The following is a 22400-nucleotide window of genomic DNA, read 5'->3' on the forward strand; positions in this document are numbered from 1 at the left end:
TCTGAGACACCACGTCATCCTCACACACCACACTATCCTTAGATACCTACAGTGTCCTCAGCGATACCACAGTCCACAGTAATATATACCATTTATATTGCAACCTCTTCACCTCTCATTCGTTTTCCACAGTGTAAACATTTTATTATCAGAGTTACGTCCTGGTCTATTTTAAAAACTCACTGAAGTACAATAACCTTTGCAAATGTTAAATAAAGAATTGAAACCACTACAAACTGATGTAAAACTACAAACTATATCTGTATTCACTGTCGCTGTAAAAACGGTGTGAGGAACTAAAGGACAGTCTCAGTAACCAGATAGAAACCTCCAGAGGGCGCTGCTGTTGTTCCAAACTGTCCTCAAAACATTGTTTCCACAGATGAAATGATGATGTCATACCATGTCCTTTGTATTTCGGTGCCGGTCTGCGACTGGACAGTCAAGTTGTAGATCATCAGAGCGTGATCACACCTCCAAAATACAACTATCCACAGGCGAGTTTTTTCGGATGTTTTCTCTGGATAATGTTAATTCATTTCCATACAACTTTTTACACAGTGTGAGATGTAATATTATGTTATATTATGTGAATATAATGTAATTTGATTAAATATAATCTGAGCAAAAGTAAAAGAAAAAGTAGCATATTTTAAGCACTTTTAAGAGGAGAGGAGTGCGTGTGTTTAATGAACTATTGAAATTATTCAGGTTCGGATAATGTGGCGCAGCTTCAGTGTTGAGCGGAAACTATGCGACTCATTCAGGAAACTTCAACGATTTTATTCTGAAAAGCACCGGATGCAGGTCTATAAGCGTCCCTGCTAGCTTCAGTAGGAGCGATTTCAATTCTGTTTAAAAGTCTCTGCTTCCACTGGAGGACGGATTTGAACCCAGTCACAGAGACTGGTCACACGGACATGGCTTCCTTCACCTGCCGGGTCCAGTTCCTGGAGGACTCGGATCCGTTTATCTGCACAAACTTCCCCGAACCCCGGAGACCTCCGACGGTGAATGTGGAGGACAACCTGCCGCTCAGTGAGCAGATCGCCGGGATACACAAGCTGCTGGAGGCGCCGCTGAAGGTGGGTCAACGTCAGAACCGACGTTAGCTTACCTGCATCATCACATGGGACAGGTTTTATACCGAGGCGGTTCTTTAACCTGCTGCTAGTTTAACTTAAACCGCGAGTTAAATGGAAGTAAACAGGGATTCAGTGAGGAAAAAGTTCTAAAAAAGTTCTAAAATGGCTGAACCTCTTCTCTACACGAAGCTCGGGTGTTACACAGGTGAACAGCCTCAGCTGTGGGAGGTGTTTGTGGTAATATACCAAAATTCTATACCCTCTGCTGTTTGTCCTCGTGTCAGCGGGTGAAAGGTCAAATTTCTGTATTTAAATATCTAAAAACAAATCAATAGCAAACATCAGCTCCTCAGCTGCTTCTTGGTGTTGTATTTACTAAAAGACCTGATTCAAATAATTGGATTCACATTTTAAAATACCAGTTATTTAAATTGAGTCTCGTATCAGGGTTTTTTCATACAGTTCTGTGAATTCCAGTCCAGCTAAGAATGGCTGAAGTCAATTCTGGAGTCAGTATTGTGGTTCTTTAATTTCACAGGGTGAGATTGTTTTCTTAAATTTCCAATTTTGTTGTTGGGAAGAGATGGAAACAATGCAGCAGGAAGAGACACATCATTAGGGTTAAAAAAAGAATAGAGCAGCAGCGAAACAATGAGCTGCAGTGGAAAGACAGGGGAATACGAAATGACAGTGCGGGACTGCCAACACTAGTCATTTAACATCAGTCCTGAGGCCATGTTTTCTTCTTCATTGGTCTCTCTGAAGACAGCATCTTTCTGATTCATGTTTTACAGAAACTGGCATAGTTCCACTCACTAACCAGTCCAGACTGTAATGTTGCATTTACTTTGTAGCCATGTTAACACTCGGGTAAGTGGACTGAGACCAGTTTGATCCAAATGGAAACGTCTCAGCAACCATTGGGCACACGAAACAGGCAGAGCTGCACAGCTGCTTTGATTATCTATTGATCTAATTCTTTATTTTTTTGTGTCTCGTGTCAAATGACATTTACAGTATCATTGTCCCATTTTGTTCATCGCACAAAACCCCACAATGATAATTTTACTATGAAAGAAGCAAATTGTCACATCAGACAACGATTGGTTATTATGGAAAAATAGTTTGATGTCTGCAAATTATTTTCTTGTGTATTAGTCAGCTGATCATTTTTCAGCTTTAACACAGCCTCAACATTTTAAATACTTGTGTATTGCAAAAAAAATTACATTAAAAGATGGTGGGGAAATGGAAGACAAATCGCCACCTTTGGATTGGTTTGAACCATAAGACAGCGGTTTTTCTGCAACTACAATTTAAAAAGTCTGTGGAGGAAAATGTGTTAATGTACCATAAAATGTACAGTAATTATTCAAGTAAAGACCAAGATCGTAAGATCAAGAGCTGATCTTAAGTGCAGATCCTGAAGGTTGTACAGTTCTGTCTTATGAGTCAGAGGTCGGCTCACAATGTTTATCACTCCTACCCCCCACTCCCCATTTCTAAGTGCAGGGAACTGACTTTTCTAAACAGGAAGTGGATGCAGCTTCATTTGTGGCTCAGTCACACAGGATGCTGTTCCTCAGTTATCACAGACGCAGCATCGTCTCTGAGACAGACCCACCGCTCGTCTTATGCTCATCTTATTAAAGGGCAGCTGAGCTCATGCTGAGCAGCCTGTGAACACATTCTGCTTGGGGTTTCTAGTAAAAGTCTCTGCATGCTGCAGCTGGCTGGCCTGCTTCAACACGTTGTGATCGATCACTTTTATCCAGATCCGCTCCAGATCAAAGTTTGAGTTACACACAGGAGACAAATGTCCAGGCAGATTCCAGCATGACGAGGCATTTAGAGCCCCACTGAAATCTCCAGGATCAGATAACGACCAGAGAAAGCTGGTCCAACAAGATTGCATTCCTCCACAGAGCCCTAATTGTTTCCATCGTGCCCTAGGGCTCGACTGAACATTACGGTCGTGCAGGAGTTTTCTCATTCCAACTTGGAGACTCAGTGCTCGGGCTAAGCAGAGTGTGGACGAAGAGGAAAAGGGTGGGACCTGTAAACAGGAGATAAGCTGATGGACGGATGTAATACTAACAGCAGTGTGATGATATGGACTGAACAGGCTTTTCCTTCTGCACATGTGAAAGAGCAGCAGCTGCTCCAAAACAAGCTAATGAGTTTTTATTTTCCTTGCTTGTCAGCTTTAAATAGGCTCATAATGGGATGAACTCATGGTGCTGATCTTAAATTGAAGAGCTTTGGACAAAATGGAAGTTACTAACCGGTTTTCAGACTAAGATCTTGGAATTGTCTGTCATCAATATCCTGTAGACTGAACCGCACAGTAGAGTGTACTTTAAAACTTCATGTCATATTAGTTGTAACATATGCAATGCAACACTTTTACTGAATATAATAAAGAGCTGTCTGCCGCTGTCTTTAAGTCCTGAATATTTGAACACATCGTCTCCACTGCTGCTATTGCAGGTTTCAGTTTTTATAGTCAATGTTTCTGCAAGGTGTTCTTCTCTTACTTTCAAAAGCCTGAACCAGCCTTAAATGATTTTGTCCCTTTAAGAAAGCCTCCTGACCCCACAGGGCTGTCTAGATATTATCAATCGACTCAATACTAGGAATTCCTGTTATATTTGCCTTGGTTGCTCTGACAGTTTAGTCATCGGGCACACGGTTTTATTTTGGTTTTCTGTAATCTAAAGTTGTAAACTTGCTAGCTCACTGTGCAAAGCTCCAGAAAGTTACAGCATTAGTTAAAAATGTCAAGGTGATGCCATGTTGTGCTTCACAGGAGTGTGTGGATTTTTGTGCAACAGGGAGAATCTAAATTTTGAACAATGTGACTCTGCAGGTCCAGAATCACTGCATCAGCTTACTGTCCTAGTTGTTGTCCTTGTTTCCAGCCTCATACCTGACCATGACTCATTGTACACAGCTCCAAGATGCTGTGGCTGCCTGGCCCAGCACAAAGGCTATAAATAGCCAAAAGGCATCTACATTTGAACGCCGCTTTCACCCAAATACTGGAAAATAAGTTTGTGGCTCAGTCAGTCAGGTCGGCTGCAAACCAGATGAAGAAGCTGCAGCTTCATTTTCTCAGAACATTGTTGGGTCACAGAGAGGTTGCAGGACAAGCTGCAGGACAAACGTGAAGCTTTCAATCAGACCAGGAAAATAATAACAGGTGATTAAACATAACGAAAAATACATAACGAAAAGTCAGTTACAGAACCTGTTCATACTGCCGCAGGACAACACCACACCAGGTTTGGGCTCTTTGTCCAAGCCTATTATTAAGTCCTCTGCAGCCTGTGTGTTCACTGTCAATGGTCCCGCTGTCACATGATGATTGATTTCATCAGTCATAGTGAAATGTGAACCAGACAGACATGAAACAGATGTTGATTAGTCAGTGTGAGTTCCTGACGATGTCATCATCTCTTTCGTGCATCAAGAATAAACCTCCATAAATCCACTGGGAAAACAGGCTGCAGAAGTTGTCAGTACGTCCATGACCCACTACAAACAGGATTCAGATGCTGTTTATGGGACAGTTTGACTGAATAATAACACATCCCGGCTCAGTTGCATTGTTGTCAGTTTAAATCCCGGCTCTAGCTGCACCATCAGGGTGACATTAGTGACTTTGAGCAAAATCTCTTATAGTAATACTGGCTGCAGGAGTGTTGGAGTCACTAGGTGTGTTCACTGGGTGGGTGTCACCAGTCAAGTGAAAGAGCGGCATATTACTGCAGGCCGAACTGTAATAAAAACAACTTATCGTGTTTTTATTTAGGGTCTCCAGCTGCTGAAGCTCTGATTCAGTCAGATAAGTGTGTTATATAAATCAAATCAAGTCTTATTAACTTGTACGACAACTGCCTGAGTTGCTCTGCCTCTGAGACCATTGGAAAATGACCCCCCTGGAAAAGAGTGAGGTCAGCACTGTACCGATATTGACAGTTTATGTTGTAGATGACGATTTGTTGCCAGATGTTCTCAGACACTTCCTGTCTCAGTGGCTTTTAAGGGGACAGCATCTCTTCAGATTAAAAAATTAATTATTAATGTCCAGTTTTAGATGGTAAAAATGTTCAGTTTACACACTCAGTCTGCTGCACGTTGGCCAAAGTGGCAACACAACTATCTTTTTACTTACAGGTTTTAGCAAATCAGTAGCTTCACTAACTCCATCCACCCACTAAAGGTTTGATAGGTGGTACACTGAATGTGTACTGTGCATGCCACAGAACTTCCCCATTCTCTGTCAAGTCCTCAAGTTTCCTGTCTCCATCTTCACTGTCCAACCAAAAAACCCATATGATTGGTTAGAATTGCATTCCTTGGTGTGCTGTGGTTGGCTGTTCTTGTTCTTTATCAACATTTTGAATTATTGTTGTCATTGCATAGAGTTAATATCGTGAAGACCTCACTAATCACTGAGGTCAAATCCACTGGATCGTGTCGCACGGGCTTACGTGAACTCAGATATTAGTCCAAACTACTTCAGCCTTTTGCATATATGATGCTTCAGGGCTTTAACTTCTCTCATGTTAGGTCAAGATAAGGGTGTTGGTATGAACGTGTGCCCTTATAGATGAGCCTGACGGTGGTCATGCATCAGCAGTGGAACAGGTTGTGCTAGTTGTGTTGTCATCAGAGCAGCTGCTGCAGGACACAGTTTCTACTGAGGCCACAAGTCTACAAGTGCTGTGACACAGGAAGCTAGAACGGCCGTCCACCAGTCTCGCAGTTGTTGGTTTGATCCCTGGCTCCTCAAGTCACATGTCAAAGTGTCCTTGAGCAAGACACTGAACTCCAACTTAGTTGCTCCGTAGTAAACACCCCCCCCCCCGTGTGTGTGTGTGTGTTTTGATTGTAAGTGCAAATGGGTGAATAAGAAGCAGTGTAAAGCGCTTTGAGTGCCAATGGGTAGAAAAATGCTATATAATTGCAGACCATTTACTCAAAATTCATATCCTCCATCAGTGCTTCTGTAGGTCTCAGAAGAGCCCTGAATGTGATCCCCTCAGAGCTAAAGGGGACTTTAAAGTTAAAAAGTCTAATATTTTATTTACAGAGATCTTGAATCTTTTTTTTTTTTTTTTTTTGGCCTCATGTTGAGTGCTGCTCAGGATCTGTGGCCTCACCCATTTGTATGCACAGATTTATGCTTAAAACGGGGCATAAGAGTGTTTCTGTCTTCCTTGACCAGGAGTAACACCAAATTTCCTGTGGATAAATCCATGCTAAATCAGGTCTGTCAAGCATGTAGGTAATAATATAAACGATGATCCCTGTATAGAGTTCCCAGTTTATTTGGAGAACAAGATAAATGTTGTTTATTATAAATATTAAATATAAACAGAATGAAAGATGCCATTAATGCCTCTGTTTTATCTTGTTTCTCTGTTACTGGGGCAAATCTTATTTTGTTTTCTGCAATTTTTATTTCACTACCAACTAAAGAGAATTGACTGTCTTCATGTCTTTAGGACATGTTAAAGGGTAACCAGACTGAATAAATTTTTGATACTGTGGTCATGTTTGTTGTCCTCTATTGTATGAGACATTATATGACAGTGTGATATTGCAGCATGCACCAGCATCAAGCAGGACTTCTCTTGCCAGCTGGTACATTACCATAATGAAGAGTTCTTGAGGACTCACACTTATTTATGTCCCACATAAATAAATATCAACAAATCTAGTGTATAATGGACACTACATGATTTTTTTATGTGACTATTATGTTTTCATGTTTGTTTCTCATTTTCTGTTTTTGTCCACAACAAAACCTTACTAAGGCTTTCAGGATGCTGTGTGGTATTTAGGAGGTGCTTCTGTATGTAAATGAGCCTGCATAAGCAGAGGGAAGTACAACAGCATAGATTCATCATCACTTAATGCGTAAAGCTGTGCATGCACTTTGCTTGTTTGTGCAGATTGTTCCTACGCATGTTCCTAGATCGTGTTCTGCACTTCTGCTGATAAAGGAGCAGAATTACACGACTTGTTTGAAGCAGGAGAAATCTAACTGTCTGTGCCTTTCTCGTCCCGCAGCTAGAGGACTGCACCCTTCAGCTGTCTCCTAATGGAAACTACCTGGACCTGGACTTGTCTCTGGCTGAGCAGAGAGATGAGCTGGAGAGCTTCTATGATGACGTGATGTAAGAACACTTCCTGTTTACTCTTTCTTACTCTTTCTTGTCTACATCCTCCTGTGTTATGCAAAGTTTTAAGAAATTAGAATCACCACTTCCAGTTGTATGTCTTCACCAACCAGTCAGGTTACAGTTTACCTGCATTTTCTGATCAGTTCATCCAAATGTCCAAGTGGACATTTGTGCGAAATGTAATAAGTAATGTCTGTCCAACTGTTTTTAGAGACCTCACGTTTATCATCAACCATAGGGTCGGAGGTTCGCGCCTATGGAACCCATAATCCCCATCCCCAGCATTAGGGAGGGTTGCGTCAGAAAGGGCATCCAGTGTAAAAACTGTGCCAAATCAACATGTGCACTAATGATCCACTGTGGTGACCCTGAACTCACAGGATAAGCCAAAAGGACCAAAAAAAAGTTCATTAGAATGGGATGGACAATCTGAAAACACAGTACAGAGAGTAGAAGTACAAATGTGATCAAACAATGTTGTAACTGTCCTTTAGAAAATTAACGTAAGACTAAAATGCTCAGAGTTTAAAGCAGGAAGTTATTTCTGAAGCCTGACTTGGTCTGTCAGGCTGAAGGATGACTCAGGACTCAGTGAGACGTGGCTGTTTCACCACTCTGACATCCACTTAGTACAAAGATAGTGACGTGGTGTTTTTCTGCCCACTGAGGTTTGTAATGTTACACAGATGAAAAATGAGGAAACGTTTTAATCCAAAGCTTTATTGATCTACTTCATAACCTGTTGTACAGTAGCTGTAGTTTATTATAATGTGACTCCACTGTGTGATTCTTCTCATTATCTCCAGTCACATTTGTCCTCTGTCACACAAACTACCATGTGAACACAGTCTGTTCTGACACTAGCCAACAGCAGCAGGCAAAGTGCTTGTATGTCAGCCGACTGTGCTTCTGTGGGTCCAGGGGGAAAGTTTTAGTTGCTCAGCCGGAGGAGCCTTGAAAAGATGCAGGACCTGTGGTTCACAGACTCACACGCTCCCTCGTGTATAAAACAGTGTGTTCGTGCGCTTTAGATTGGCGTGAAACTGAGCCCAGTGTGTCTGCTGCTCCTTGAACTGGTTGAAATGGTCAGATCGTATGAAGCTCTGACGGTCTCAAAAGTCTCTTTTTTTCTTTCCACAGGAAAGGAAAGAAGCCCATTCTGATCCTGAGGACTCAGCTCTCTGTCCGCGTTCACTCCATCCTCGGTAATTATCTTCCCTCTGGTTTTTTTCTTCTTTCCACAGCTCCATCCTCTCTACCAGCAGGACAGTGATGAGTCAGGGGAAACTTTCTTCTGTCTCCGTCCACGTTTTCACCACAATGACGTGTTGTTCGAAGTCAGTGGGGAGGATTTCCTCTCTCTCTGGTTCTGCTGCTTACTGAGCAACGTCTGGCTTGTTATTCATCTCCGAAAATATTTTACTAGTTGCGCAAACATTCACGGAGGTTGTGTCAGGATTTACAGCAGTTTGTTTCAGGATGGAGAACAGTTGTTGTTTTTTTCTGTTTTAAGTTGCCGCACAGCAGACACGAGCCCTGACAATTTTTTCTTTTCAGATTGTTTCATTTCAGGAAATTTCTGATCTGTAATTTATCAAAGTTTTATTTGCACATGTTGGTTCTGCAGCTGCTGTTCCACTTAAACCCAGTATGTTCTCAGCAGGTTCCTGCACAGTTTCAGTGAACTGTACGTTTTCTTTGGGATGGGATTCTGAACAAGGGTGGACTTTAAAGCCTGAATTGTGGAGAGAAGAGAGCAGAGCCATCTGTGCTTTCAAATTGCGTGCCTCTGGTAGTGCTCGACTGATTTTCAGTTTTTCAGTGGTCAATGCGGATATCTGAACTATTTCAAATAATTACAAATAAAAATGAGCGTTGAGCAAACTGTATTTCTTCAGACCCAAATTAGAATCAGTTTCTAACATTGTCTGATCATCTTGGAGGCTGTAGTATTTGATGCCATTGAGCTAGTGTTTATATCAGTGAAGCTGGGCTAAGAACAACGCACAATCTTCCACAATGATCGTATGGCAGCCAACCCCCCCAACACAATTTCAAAAACCAAATAGACATTGTTAAGTTGAGAATTTACTGAAGGACTGACTTGGTTTTAGCTATAGGTGTCACAAATAAACTGCTAACTTGGTGGAAATGCATTCATTTCTGCCAAAGTGACAACATAAACCCAACATAAACGTGCTCTACATAAAATCAATAATAGACCCCAAAGGTGGATGGAAACAGCAGAAACCATCAGCAGCACCAGGACAAACCAAACAGACTAGCGTTAACACATTTCATTGCTGACTTTATCAACAGGACCTGGCCCTGCATAGACTTTTACTTTAGCCTTAGACCATGTTCATATTGACGTCAGTACTGTGTGGAGAAATGTGGCACCTCATTTGTTTGCAGCTTATGGTAAATGACTGGCTAATGTTAAATCTAAATCTGGTCCCAAACCCCCCCCCCCCCCCCCCCCCCCCCCTTTTTTTTTTTATTTTGCTCCTTGGGTTCGACACAGCCTGACTGCTGTGTCTGCTTCTGTGTACTGTTCAGGGTCAGAGGCTCTATTGTGAAGGAGCAGCTGAGTCTGTGGTTGGATATTGTTCACACAGCACTAGTGCAAAACCAGTCCAGTCTGATATGTCCCTGGGCTGTCACAAGCCTCAGATCGGAGTGCATTGCCAGTCTGGCTTCAGGGTTTTTATTTTTAGCCTTTATTTAACATTCTCAGTTGCTATAGTTCCTGTTCACAACAGCTGGGGAACTGCCTGGTGTTAAGTTTGCAGGCTTTGTGTCACAACCTGTTGTCGACAACTTGGATATTATTTATCAAGGACAAGTAGGGCTGTGTAATTCTGACAGAATTGATTTCTGATTTCTGTCTTTAGGAAGTTCTTACAGAACAGGGGGTAACAACAGAGGAGAGGGTGAGAGGTGGGACAACAGTACTCTATTGAGTTAAGGGACAGGGACAGAGTCAGCAGACACTGTGACATCAAAATGTCAGAACTCAGGACGATTCACGTCAGAAATGGTGTTTCTCTTTTCTCTCCTAAATCAGTGAAATGTAAGGTTACAGATATGAAGCACTTCCACTTCCTGAGCATATTATTTTAGTAGAAGATTTATTCATCCAGAACACACCTCTAGAAGTCCAGTTAGAAATGAGAGAAAATCTTAATGTTTTAAAACTTAAAACTTTTCTTCTGTAACAGGAGCTGATCAGAAACCTCAGCTGTTGTTAACGGAGACTGTTTGACTGAGTTTAACAAATTGTCAGCTCACCATACAATAAAGGTTTGAAGAGTCTGTGTTGAGGCTTACGCCCAGTAAATTCTGTAGGGTTCAACCTCTGGAGAGCAGCAATAATTCTGTTCAGTAATTCCTCACATCCACATTTTTCTAGGAAACATTTGGTTTTCCCAGGGTTTTCTGTATTGAGCTACTTCCTCTTTCCTTCTCTCTCCCTCCCTCTGCACTGCCTGGCACGGCCCCACCCTTCCTCCTCCACAGGGGATTTCCAAGCGTGGTTCCTCCTATGTTCTAAGTGACTGAGCTCAGTGTGTGTGTGCTGATGCCTTGAGGATTCAACACTCTGCAGATCAATGACTGACGGTTTCTGCTTGTTCTTCTTGTGTCGACACATCATCATAATCAGCTTTTGCATTCACAAACACAGAACAAAGATGATATGAACTCTCTCCTCTTGTTAGCAGATTTGCAGTGGGAAAGTACATTTACTTGAGTAATGTTTTCACCTGCTAAGTGCACACTTTGTCTGGTTTTACATTCACAGTTTCTGCTAAGATGAAGGAGGAAGCTGCAGTTTTTACCAACACTCGTGGCTCGATACACTTTGATTTTTCTGGTGCTTCTCTGGTCTCTGATGTTCCACATGTTGACAGAGCCTTTTGTGGGCATGTGTTCCATTGAGAACTGTGGGTTATCGATCTTCTTCTGCACTAACTCACCCCCTTTATTCAGTCCCATGTAGAAGCTCCTATAGCAGCAGTTACAGATTTAAGTCTATGGGAGAAGTCTCTAAGCTTCTCACTTCTGACTTTGTGAGGATCATGTTTTGGACAGAGATCTGAAGACAGCTCCTTGGACTTTATTTTCCTGACCTTCAGTTCACTCTACAGTACCACAGGGAGACCCGGGTCAAGTTCCAGACTCATTTTAAGATAAACCTGAACACAATTTGGTGTCCCAGCATAAACTGAGTACTTTTGTAAATGAGAGATTTCAGTTTTTAGTTTTATAAATTAGCTTAAATCTGAACACAATTCGGTGCCCCAGCAAAAACTGAGTACTTTTGTAAATGAGAGATTTCAGTTTTTAGTTTTATAAATTAGCTTAAAAAATCTGAACACAATTCGGTGCCCCAGCAAAAACTGAGTACTTTTGTAAATGAGAGATTTCAGTTTTTAATTTTATAAATTAGCTTAAAAAATCCTTAAACTCAGTTTTTACTTTCTTGTTACACTATGTTTAGATTAGTGAGTCATTTTATTTCCTCCATTTCAAAGTAAATGTATAACATAGTAAAATGTACTCAATGTTAAGGGATCTGAATTCTGCATGAACTAATTGTAGTTATGTGACCTGAGATTACTAGTAACAAACCAACATAGCAAGAATTAAGCCGATGGAACCACATACCATTATCTCTCTATAGAAGTGAAAGTGTGCAGACAGGCTTTGATGGTTTTAGGTGTCCTATTACCACAGCATCTTTGTTCATGTCCTGGCCACACCCCTGTTCCACACCTGATCCTCTTCACCCTGTTAAGCTGCTACTGAGCTGGTTAGACAGGAGCTGTGCTGAAGACAGCCTTTCAAAATAGAACTGTATTCAGATATTTTACAGATTTATTCCACATACAGTAACTTAACACAGTGTTTAGAGAGTTCAATGCGACTGGAAGAATGTAAAAACTGCACAAATCCAGGTGTGACAATGCTGCAGAAGTGTAACTGCTGCTGCAAGAACTGGGTCAGTCTGAGTCCTGCTGTAACTGACACACTGACCCCATCCTGTTTAAACTCATCCAATCCTGACGTGATTCAACACAGAGACACTGGACGCCTTCTTCCTCTCAGGAACCATGTGACTTATGCTAAGTGGCTCCTGTTGTCTGGCGCTCAGTCATCACACTGTGACTGTTTCCAGGTTTTGTTCAGGATCATTCTGAATCCGTCATCCTGTCGGTTTGAGTCATGCAGCAACAACAACGTTTTAAGCTGTTTTACAATATTCAGCTAATCATGGAAAAAACAGAAGCGACAGTGAACCAAACTGAAGCTTAACTAGGGGGAAAATGATCATCACTGTTAAGCTGAGGCTGATCCCTCGTCTTTCTCTACTTACAGTGACACAAGTTCTATGCTGCAGGAACAAATGTTAGATGGTGCAGCTGTTTTTTGACTTTGGAGCCTTCAAGATGGTTCATCGTGACTCTTGTTAACAACGGCGTCAGTTTTCTCGTTTGTTTACGTCATCAGTCTTCTTCTTCTGGTTCTCTTAGGTTACAGAGAATGCAAAGCCTCAGCAGAGTTGTGCAGGTTTACAGCATGTTAATAATTGTGTTTACAGGCACAGTTTCCTGTGAACAGCGTGTTTGTGCCATGAGATGCTGCATGAAAAACAGACTTTCTAAGGACTGTTAGACCACCCAGATTTAACATAACATATGACTGGTTGATAAAAAATAGTTGATACCAAAACGTAGCTGACCTCCTTCTGTTTGTCATGACCAGGTCACAAAACTTTACACCTTTTATCCCCCAAACCTCATGCTGTCTGTCTCTTTAGACAGCAGCAATACAGCAAAGTCACCACTGGGGATGCTGGTATCGTACTTTTTATTTCAGGAAATACCAGGATATGTTTTTCCGGGTCACTTCCTGTCTCTGCAAAATAAAAGGAATAAATCCTTAGTTACATAACTTTCATCCACACTGATCATTTCTATGATTCTGCTTTGTACATTCCCTTCCTGATAAAAGAATAGATCAACGGCTTTTGGCTTGTCCCATTTGGCCCTTGATGGATGGCTGGAGCCAGATCTGGTGGGGTGGGATTTGATCCTACAGCCTTCTGCATCCCAACCTCATGCTCTACCAAACTCCTTACTGACACCTGAGGAGTTTTCACACAGGTTTATACAGCTGGTGTGATGATAGAATCAGTTATAGTTATCAGTTCTGTGTAGCCCAGGATTCCTAATTTGCTGTATGGTGAACATACTGGTGTTGATGCATCAGCTCAGTGCAGCTGGGAGTTACACGGCAAAACGCTGAAGGAATTTACAGACCAATGACAGACAAATCCCTCCTCCACAAACACTTGGAGCAGCTGTGTTAGAGTTTTTAGAGTTAAAATCTTCAGTTGGCTCAAACTGACAAGCTGTAAATATCAAATCAAACCAGAAAAGACATTCATCTGTTTTATTGCGCACAGACCAGTATAATTACTGCACTTCCCTCCATTTTATTACCTGCAGTACTGACTGCGACAGCTGCTGCAAAACAGTGACCTTCTCCTTCAGATGCACAAACAGTGCGTAGCAACAGTCTATGTGAGGAGCAGCAGTCAGCACGGAGGAATCTCTGTGATCTAGGGACACTCCCTCCTTAGACCTTTCAGCTGTTGTAGTGAAACTGGGATTGGCTGGTGGCCATGTTGGGTCAAAGTCTGTCGGTATGACTCATGTTCTTCTGAGAGGAAACCCTGATGATCGGGCTCAGACGGGAAAAGTTACAGGTTAACACTGTAGTTCAGAATAGCTCAGTGACTCATGCTGCAGCGTCCACAGTGGAAAGACACAGTGAGGAAACCCGTCTTCACTCTTACTGTGATTAACAGACATATTGAATCAGCCAAATTTCCCTATTGGTGGCTTTCAGTAGTCCTGCTGTAAACTGTCCTGCTGCCAGTCAGACCTCATGAAGTGTGTCTGTAGTTCAGATTGCTTTAAAACCCGTTTTTTATTGCACTGCATCATTCCACCACACAGCACAAACACGGGGGTTAACGTAAAGCTGAAAAGCTGCCGTGAAGCTGTCATATTGAGACAGTGTCACATGGTTTCAATAATGAGACCTGATTATTTGTATTTTTTTAAAGCAGCTGAGAATGTTGTCTCCGTCTCTGTCTCTGTACCAAAACCTACTGTATTGTATTCTTTTTTTATTGTATTTTATGGTGTTGTATTGTTTGCTGGTGCAGCCAGAAACACATTTGTTGTGTCAAACACTGCTCCAGCTGAAGAAATAAATGCACATACAAACAGAAATGTTCCTTTAGAGCAGAGGATATTATAGGATATATTATTCTGCATTCACCGCCATGTTTAGGTTGACATTTTCCCTGCTGCAGGGAGACATGGAGTTCTCTAGAGTCTGATGTGTGAGTGTCAGTGCAAATAGTGACAGACTGCCAAAAAGTGATTTTTCTAATATTAATGTATTGTCCCCTGACAAAGGTGGTGGGCACAAACGGGAGATTCAGTTTCTCCAGAGTGCATATGCATTAACTTTAGTAGTGTTAAAAAAAGCATGGTAGTGTGTTACTGTATATAGTAAACTGCATGTCACTTTTATCTAAAGCATTTTACAGTGTTGCTTCACATTCATCCATTTCTTTCTCTCTCTCTCTCTCTCGCACTTGCAAGCGCGTGCACACACACAGAGAGAGTTTGTGAGCCTCTCTTCTTCACTGTGATTGTGATACATTACCATTAAGCTGCTTATTTAATCAAACTTAGCTCGATCCTTTCTCAATGCGATTTGTCTCATCTGTTACTGCGTTTCAGTGGTTCTCCAATTGTTTTTCAACTTTCAGTTTGTACAAAACCTAGAATGCCCACAAATAATTACAAATATTCTGGACGTCAGGTCCATGTATGACGAGAAGAGAAGAAATATCCGTTATGAGCCAGAGAGCATCAGATGCTGTTTTATCTGCAGCCCCCCAGGTTTCTGTGAGAAACCATATGTCCTAATGTTTATTATAGGATGTTAAACTTCCATGTTGTTGTAGTTGGATCAGGAAACAGTTTACCAGCATTTTAAAGATTTTCTGTGAATGTCGGTCGAGGCCTGAGGTGAGAGATTTATCACTGTATCAGTGCTAATGTTTGGATTATTGTGATTTAATAAAATACAATCCTCTAACAAAATAATAAACCACTGTCTCCTGATGTTTCAGCATGTCTCAGTGTGTTTGTACCTGTAGAGGTGGTCAGTGGCTGGGGGGTCCACATCAGTCGTTTCAGACACAGATGGTTGTAGTGATTGATCTTAAGCTTCCTGCTGCATCAGTCCTCATCGCCTGCAGACTGCTGTGATGCTTTAAACCCACCTCCCTCACACATGTTGGAGCAGGTTTTATTGAACAGGAGAGAAAGGTGTCTGATTGCACATCATACTCTGCATAAAACCACAGATTCCTTAAGCTGCACATCTGAGTGACAGTGTGTGTGCTTTACTCGTCCTGTTATGTAACCACAGGCTACAGCTCTGTCTTTTGACTGAACTAAGGTGTGTCTGAGCAGATGGATGGGAACACAGAAATAAATTGACCTTTTTTCCTTTGTGCCATACATTTTTTACATTAACTTTAGCCATTATGCAGAAGCTTTTATCCAAAGTGACTTCAAAGTGAGGTACAAGGCAGCAAAAATCTAAGTCAAACATTCTGCTGCCATAACTGCTGCTCTTTTCTAGACTTTCATTAAAAGAAACCTACACCTCAGCTGTGAGACGGTCTGAAAGTGGATCATATCTCTGTTCTGTTTTTGCATCCAGGACTTGCAGACCTCTTGGCCATTGCTGTGTGAGGCCCTGTAATGCTTATCGTTGTTAATGGTGCATGCTGGTCCCAGCAGGCTGCTGACTGTGTTCTATGTGAGTCTTTACACACATGCCGTTTCACTGAGGTTTGGAGGGGAGACTGAGGTTTTAGTTGGAGCTTCTGAGCTTAGCATTAAAATCAAATCAGACCAGTTTTTCCCAAACCCTGAGCTCTACAGCTGATCCACAGATCACATGCTTTATCTTCGAATTAGATTTAAACATGCTCATGTGCTAAAAAGCATTACTTTCTAAAATAAAATAAGCTTATTTTTAAGGTGGACAATGCTTTATCAGATGCTTCTGTATGCCTGTTGGCCAGTTGGTGCAAAGTTTGATTCTCACCTCTGAACTCTGATCTAATCAACATTCCAGCTTCAGTGGTCAAACACTTGAAGTGTGCAGAGATATTCTGGGATGGACTTTTTCCACCCAGCACCAGTTTTTATTGCCCAGATGTGCACACAGAAGCTGTGACGGATGTAAAAGACTCAGTCTTTGTTCCACTGTGACACCCGGCTGTGTCAGAGCTGCTGCTGCTCCTGTCAAACTGTATTTATCCTAACTCTGTGCCTATGTCTCAGATTTAAACTGCAGCTCTGTAATCTTTCTCCTTCTGTTTGTATCACTAACTGTTCCTCTGTGATTTTGTGTGGCTGTAATTTAGTTTAAAATGACAAGTCCCATCTGTCCTGTTTGTTCCACTGAGAGCCTGCAACATTTTGTTCAGAATCTCCCAATCTCTTGGTTCCAAAGATCTAACTTATGTCAAACTGTGAGTGAAATTCAAGATGTCTGCTGCATCATTTCACAGGTTAGAAACAAAGGTTCCACAACACTAAAAACATTATTAAGCATATCACACAGTGTGGGACCATTTGAAGCTTTGCCCTTGCAAAAACAAAGAAAAACATTATGTGACACAGCTCCACGCCTGTGGTCACATAATAACTGCTGCTTCATTTTATATATGACATGTTTGTGCTGAACATGCAAACCTGCCCTCTAGGTCAGTGTCAAGACACTGGAGCTTTGAGCCCAGAATTGATTTTGTTATGAAAGAATAAACTCAACATAAACATTTGAATGACGATCCCTTAAAGAATTAAAGAAGGATTTAAACTTTAAGTCCTTCTTGACTGTGTTGAGCAGTATCTTGTTTTCCTAAAACTCTCCTATCACAGAGCCAATTTCGTGTTTGTATGACAGGGTAATCATGAACACTTCCTCTCCCGTGAACACTTCTGTTCTGCAGGTATCTGCTCTGGTTGACCCACCAGAGATTGTGGTTTCCACTCTAGAAGCATTTTAATCATTAAATCATCAAATGCAGCCCAGTGGAGCTTTTCTAAAGATGGGTAGAGATCTGTGGTGTGTCCTCATGTGGTCTCTAACTAATCCAAACACTTAGAGCTCCACACCTCCTCCTGCTGCTGCTTCTTGTCTAACTAAACTAAAACCAGTTCTGATGAGAGACACACTGCATGTCATATCTTGCTCACGGATGTGTTCGTCCAACCTCTTTGTCTGCAGTTGTCAAGGCCATGAGGACACATGTTTACTCCTGGTAGCTTACAGATTTCAGCTTTGTGGCTGTGATATAGATTAAAAAAAGTGTATTATTCAGCAATGTACACAGGTAAACATTGTGTTAGACAGATGGGAAAGGATTAAAAAAAAAAGGCTGACATTTGATGATGTGTTGGACACAAATATCACACACTCCTGACAGCAACACTGTGTGTGTGTGTGTGTGTGTGTGTGTGTGTGTGTAAAGGTGTTATCCACATAGTGAAACTGTCCATATTTCCTTTTGACACACATTTTGTTTGTAGATTATTTTTTTGATTTATTTTCCCATTAAGCTCTTTTGAAATTTAAATTCATCATATATATTTAACAGGATATTTCAGAAACTGTTGACTCAGGGATTTTCTCACACAACAATCTCTCGGGTTCACAGAGAACGGTCTAAAAAAAACAAAGTATCCAGTGAGCAGCAGTTCTCTGTGTGACAATGTCATGTTGATGCCAGAGGTCAGAGGAGAATGGCTAGACTGCTTCAAGAGGATAGAAAGGCAACAGTAACTGAAAGAACTGCTAGTTCTAACTGAGGTGGACAGAAGAGCATCCGTGAGCACACAACATGTCAGCTTAGTTGGGTCACAATTTGGCATGAACAACACGAATGCATGTGATCTGTTATCTTGCATCAACAGTTAAGGCTGCCGGTGGTTTAATGGTGTGGGGAATATTTTCTTGAAACACTTTAGGCCCCTTTGTACCTACTGAGCATTATTTATATGCCACAACCTACCTGAGTTTTGTTGACCATGACCATCTCTCTGACCACAATGCCACCATTCATCTACTTCCAGCAGGATAACCCACCATGTCACAAAGCTACTGGAAAGGTTACTATAACTCGGCGCCTCAATGTAATTTAGAACATCAGGGTTCCTGTAACAACTATCATCCCATGCTGCAGGGGGTGGGGGGAATCTAGGACCCCCGTGGCTGCTCCATTCGGAACTCTAGGGGGAACTGAACCAGAGGGCGAGGGATGTCTCTGTGAAAATGAGAAGGCTTATCCACCTTCGTGGTCGCTCTTATATAGCGCAACTTATTAAGACTTAAGAGTCTTAAATAATTTATTCTGAACGCCACCAGAGATTTGGATTTTATGTTTCTCACAGAAACCTGGCAAAGGAGTGAAAAGTATCTGTGAATGAACTTTGCCCACCTGGATGCTCTATCACCTGTGTCCCTAGGATTACAGGCCTCCTTGGTGATTTTAATTTTTAAGCGTTAGTGAATCCTTTACCTTCTGTCAGCGTGTCCGTGGCCCTACACACTTTAAGGGTAACACACTGGAACAGGTTTTTACTTTTGAACTCCAAATTGACCGTGTTTCCTAACTCTGACCATAAATTGAAAGAGAATGCCTGAACTGTAGATAATCTGTTACTTTGACTGATGTTGTATATTTGTCTCTGTCTGTTGTCAGTATTTGATGTGTTCTATTTTGGTTTGTTGTTATGTTGTGTCCTATGGTTTTCTATTGTTATAGTTTTCATGTGAAGCACTTTGTGAGCTCTTCTCTGTAAAAGCTGCTATATAAATAGATTTTATACTTACTTACTCAAAGCTAAAATCATCTCAAACAGGTATGTTGGAATTCAAAATTAGTTCATTTGTTCATTTGTTATTTAAATGGCCTCCAGAACTCTTAGACGGTAGTTACCATCTTTAACATCAGCCTTGATCTTTTCATTCGTTAGCTTTTTGAATCTTGTAATCATGTAACTCCTATAGAGCATCTTTGGGATGTGGTGGAAAAAGAGTCACATCATGGATGTGCAGTTGACAAATCTGCAAAAGCTGCGTGATCCTATGTCTTTAGGGAGATGTGACCCCATGTCCTGTCAGCAGTTAATGTTTACATGCTGTAAACCAAAAAGCAAAGTTTAATAGTTTAGCTACAAAACATAAATTAGATTAACTGACTAAAACATAGACTGAGCTTTGTGAGCCACACAAACTGAGACTGGACCACTCCAACACTAATGGGACCCTGAGAGAGGTTTGTCTGTCAGCTGAAGGACCTTTGTCTCTTATGACTTTGACTCAGTGCAAAGCTTTTCTCAGAACTACACATATCAGTTCTCGTCCTCCTGTAAAATATTCCTTCAGTTATTTGAAACCAGCCTGTAAAACTGTTTGTCATGACCCTGTAATACCTACCTGCTATTTCTGCACTGATGGAAGCTGCTGCTGTGGAGAGGAGCTGTGACACCACCACATTTGTTTCAGTCAGGATTTATAGTTGCACTAGAGCTGCATTCAGGAACAACATGCAACGTGTGTAAAGAACAGTTTAAGAAGTTAAATCAATTCATGGTGCAGAATCACAGAGTGTCCCACAGAGAGAAAAATAAGCACTAGTCTCAGTAGCCTCTCTAATTTTTTGGGGGGGTTATCAGCATTTTTTAACTGTGCAGACATGAAAGATGTATTTGAGGCTCAGTGTCTTGTTTCCTCCTCTGACAGAACAGTGTAATTGCAGAGAAAACATGTCAGAATCTGGTGAAGAAGTGAGAGCTGAATCCTTTGTGATGAAGCAACAATTTGATGTGAAAACACAACCAGAGCCACTGAACTGAGCAGAGCTCTGTGGGAGTAAATCAGTGCATGAGGGAGTCATGTGTCTTATTGTATTCAGCCAGGTGTCCTTGTGTGGGTGTTGCTGCTGGAGAGGTGTCACAGTAATGGCTGATCTAATACGTATGACATTAGGCTGCAGCAGTTCCCTGCTGATGGGATTTTAGTTTTAGCCGTGATAGGTTTGTCTCTGCAATCCCTCCAGATGAACTCTGTCTAAGTTATGATCCTGTTTTCAGCCCACGCAAACTTCCTGTTGGTAGATACTCTTACAACAATGTCATCAACATGGAATTGTGTGTGTGTGTGTGTGTGTGTGTGTGTGTGTGTGGCCTGTAAACAGTGCAGTTTCTTGAGGTCTTTGAATGTCTTATCTAACAGATGACTGATTGTCGATGTACGGTGTGATATTACACCAAAAAACACTAATGAGGCTGGGTGTCATGGCCTGTCTTAGAGCCCAGAAGGAAGCATCCATCCAGTCCCAGCTTGTGCAGACAGTTAGTTTAAATGTCTCTACTGTTTGATCCTCCTCAGATTAGCTATAGAATCTCTCCGAATCTCTGGGTCTCCTACCAACTGGACATACCCAGAAAACATACCCTGATCAGATGCCAGAACTAGCTCAATCAGATACTTTTTATCTAAAGCAACAATGGCCTGACTCCAAGCTTCCTCCAGACGTCCAAACCTCACAGCCTGTCTCTAAGGCTGAGCCCAGCCATTGTCACTACCCATAGCCCGTGCTAAAAGCTGAGATTTGGAACTTGGACTAACTGCTGACACTGCACTAATCCACCGGTCAGTGTCTAACTCCATTTAACCCTCATGAACAAGAACCCCAGACACGTCACCAGAACCACTTTAGTTGGGTCAACAACCCCCGACCCAAAAGGTGCAGAATTTCCTCAGGTTTGGAGGATCAGATTCACCTCCCAGCTGCTTTACTCAGGTCACGGTCTGCTGGATCCAGCAGAACCACATGACCTGCAAAAAGCTGAGAGGTCATTCTGAGGTCTCCAGACTGGACCCCCTCTCCTTTCCTAAACCAGGACTGAATCCACATATGTCCCACTGAGAACTGTTTGTTCTGACTTGTATTTCAGGTTGCAATGACTCCTGTGTCTTCCTGCTACTATAAAGGACTGTGGTCACTAACTGTGTGTTTGTATTTATTTCTGTTTCATATCCTCATTTTTGCTTTGATTTGCATCATGGAACCATTTTCTCATGAATTGCATTAATACAGTCCCTTGGTCTCCAGTCCAGTTTGTTTGCGTCTGATTGGACCTTATCGTCCCAGGCTGAACTCTGACCAGTAGAGTAAACAGGGGAGGATGATCTGGACACAATTGAAAATGAAATGAATTAATAAAGTGGCTTTTAAACCAGAAATAAATGTGTAATATGTCATGTTACTTACTGTATAACATGTTTTCTGTCAAAAGTCTGCATTTTAGTGACTGTGGTTTGGCAGTAATAATTGTCATTGTCAGACATGATTTAAAAAAATTTCTTTGGGCCTTCATGTCCATGAAACAGGAGAACTGAGCCCATCACTCCTGCTCACAAAAGTCTTACTGTATGGTTGTTAGTTGCACTGAGGATTCTGGATGGTATATTTCAGGAGTGCATTTGCAGTAATCTGATGAGCTCTGGTTGTGAGCAGTATTAGCAGCAGTAACACCCAGTTGCTTTCCTTGCTTTTTGTTGTTTCACTCCCTCTTCTGTTGTTGTTCTAAACTGCTGAGTTTTAAATCTCCCAACATTTCCTCTGAAAGTCACTGAGTCAGTGTCACAACCTCTGATAGAAACAAACAGGAAGTAGTTTAATTCCTTTCTGGACAACCGTCCTAAAACGACACCAACCCAACCTTGAAGAAAATCCTTTAGTTTGGTCTGAACCAACAAGCCACAGAAATGTGAGTGCAAGTACGTTTACATTTAGACATTTAGATGCGGGGGTAAAGGACTGGAAAATACAGAGAACAAATGTACCACAGACAGGAGAGATGTTAAATCTTCCTCCTGATTTCACTGTTTTCTGCTGTCTCACTACTCTGTTTAATCTGTAGATGATAAAGTTTATGTAAACAGT

The 22400-nt window shown here is 41.6% G+C and overlaps 1 protein-coding gene across 8 annotated transcripts in view; it reads left to right on the forward strand.

The window, feature by feature from the left end:
• The first annotated feature begins 811 nt into the window (after positions 1-811).
• fhod1 (formin homology 2 domain containing 1) overlaps positions 812-22400 on the forward strand; it is a 44134-nt gene continuing 22545 nt past the window's right edge. For 7 of the 8 annotated variants that reach the window (XM_067492158.1, XM_067492165.1, XM_067492174.1 and 4 more), the window contains exons 1-3: positions 815-1085; positions 7167-7273; positions 8420-8484. In XM_067492158.1, the coding sequence (XP_067348259.1) occupies positions 921-1085; positions 7167-7273; positions 8420-8484 (337 nt within the window). In that variant the 5' untranslated portion in view covers positions 815-920. Of the gene's footprint in view, positions 1086-7166; positions 7274-8419; positions 8485-22400 lie in introns of all 8 variants that reach the window. The other variant, XM_067492213.1, reaches the window with a different exon arrangement.

The sequence above is a fragment of the Channa argus genome, chromosome 2, assembly GCF_033026475.1.
Source record: "Channa argus isolate prfri chromosome 2, Channa argus male v1.0, whole genome shotgun sequence".
Taxonomy (NCBI): domain Eukaryota; kingdom Metazoa; phylum Chordata; class Actinopteri; order Anabantiformes; family Channidae; genus Channa; species Channa argus.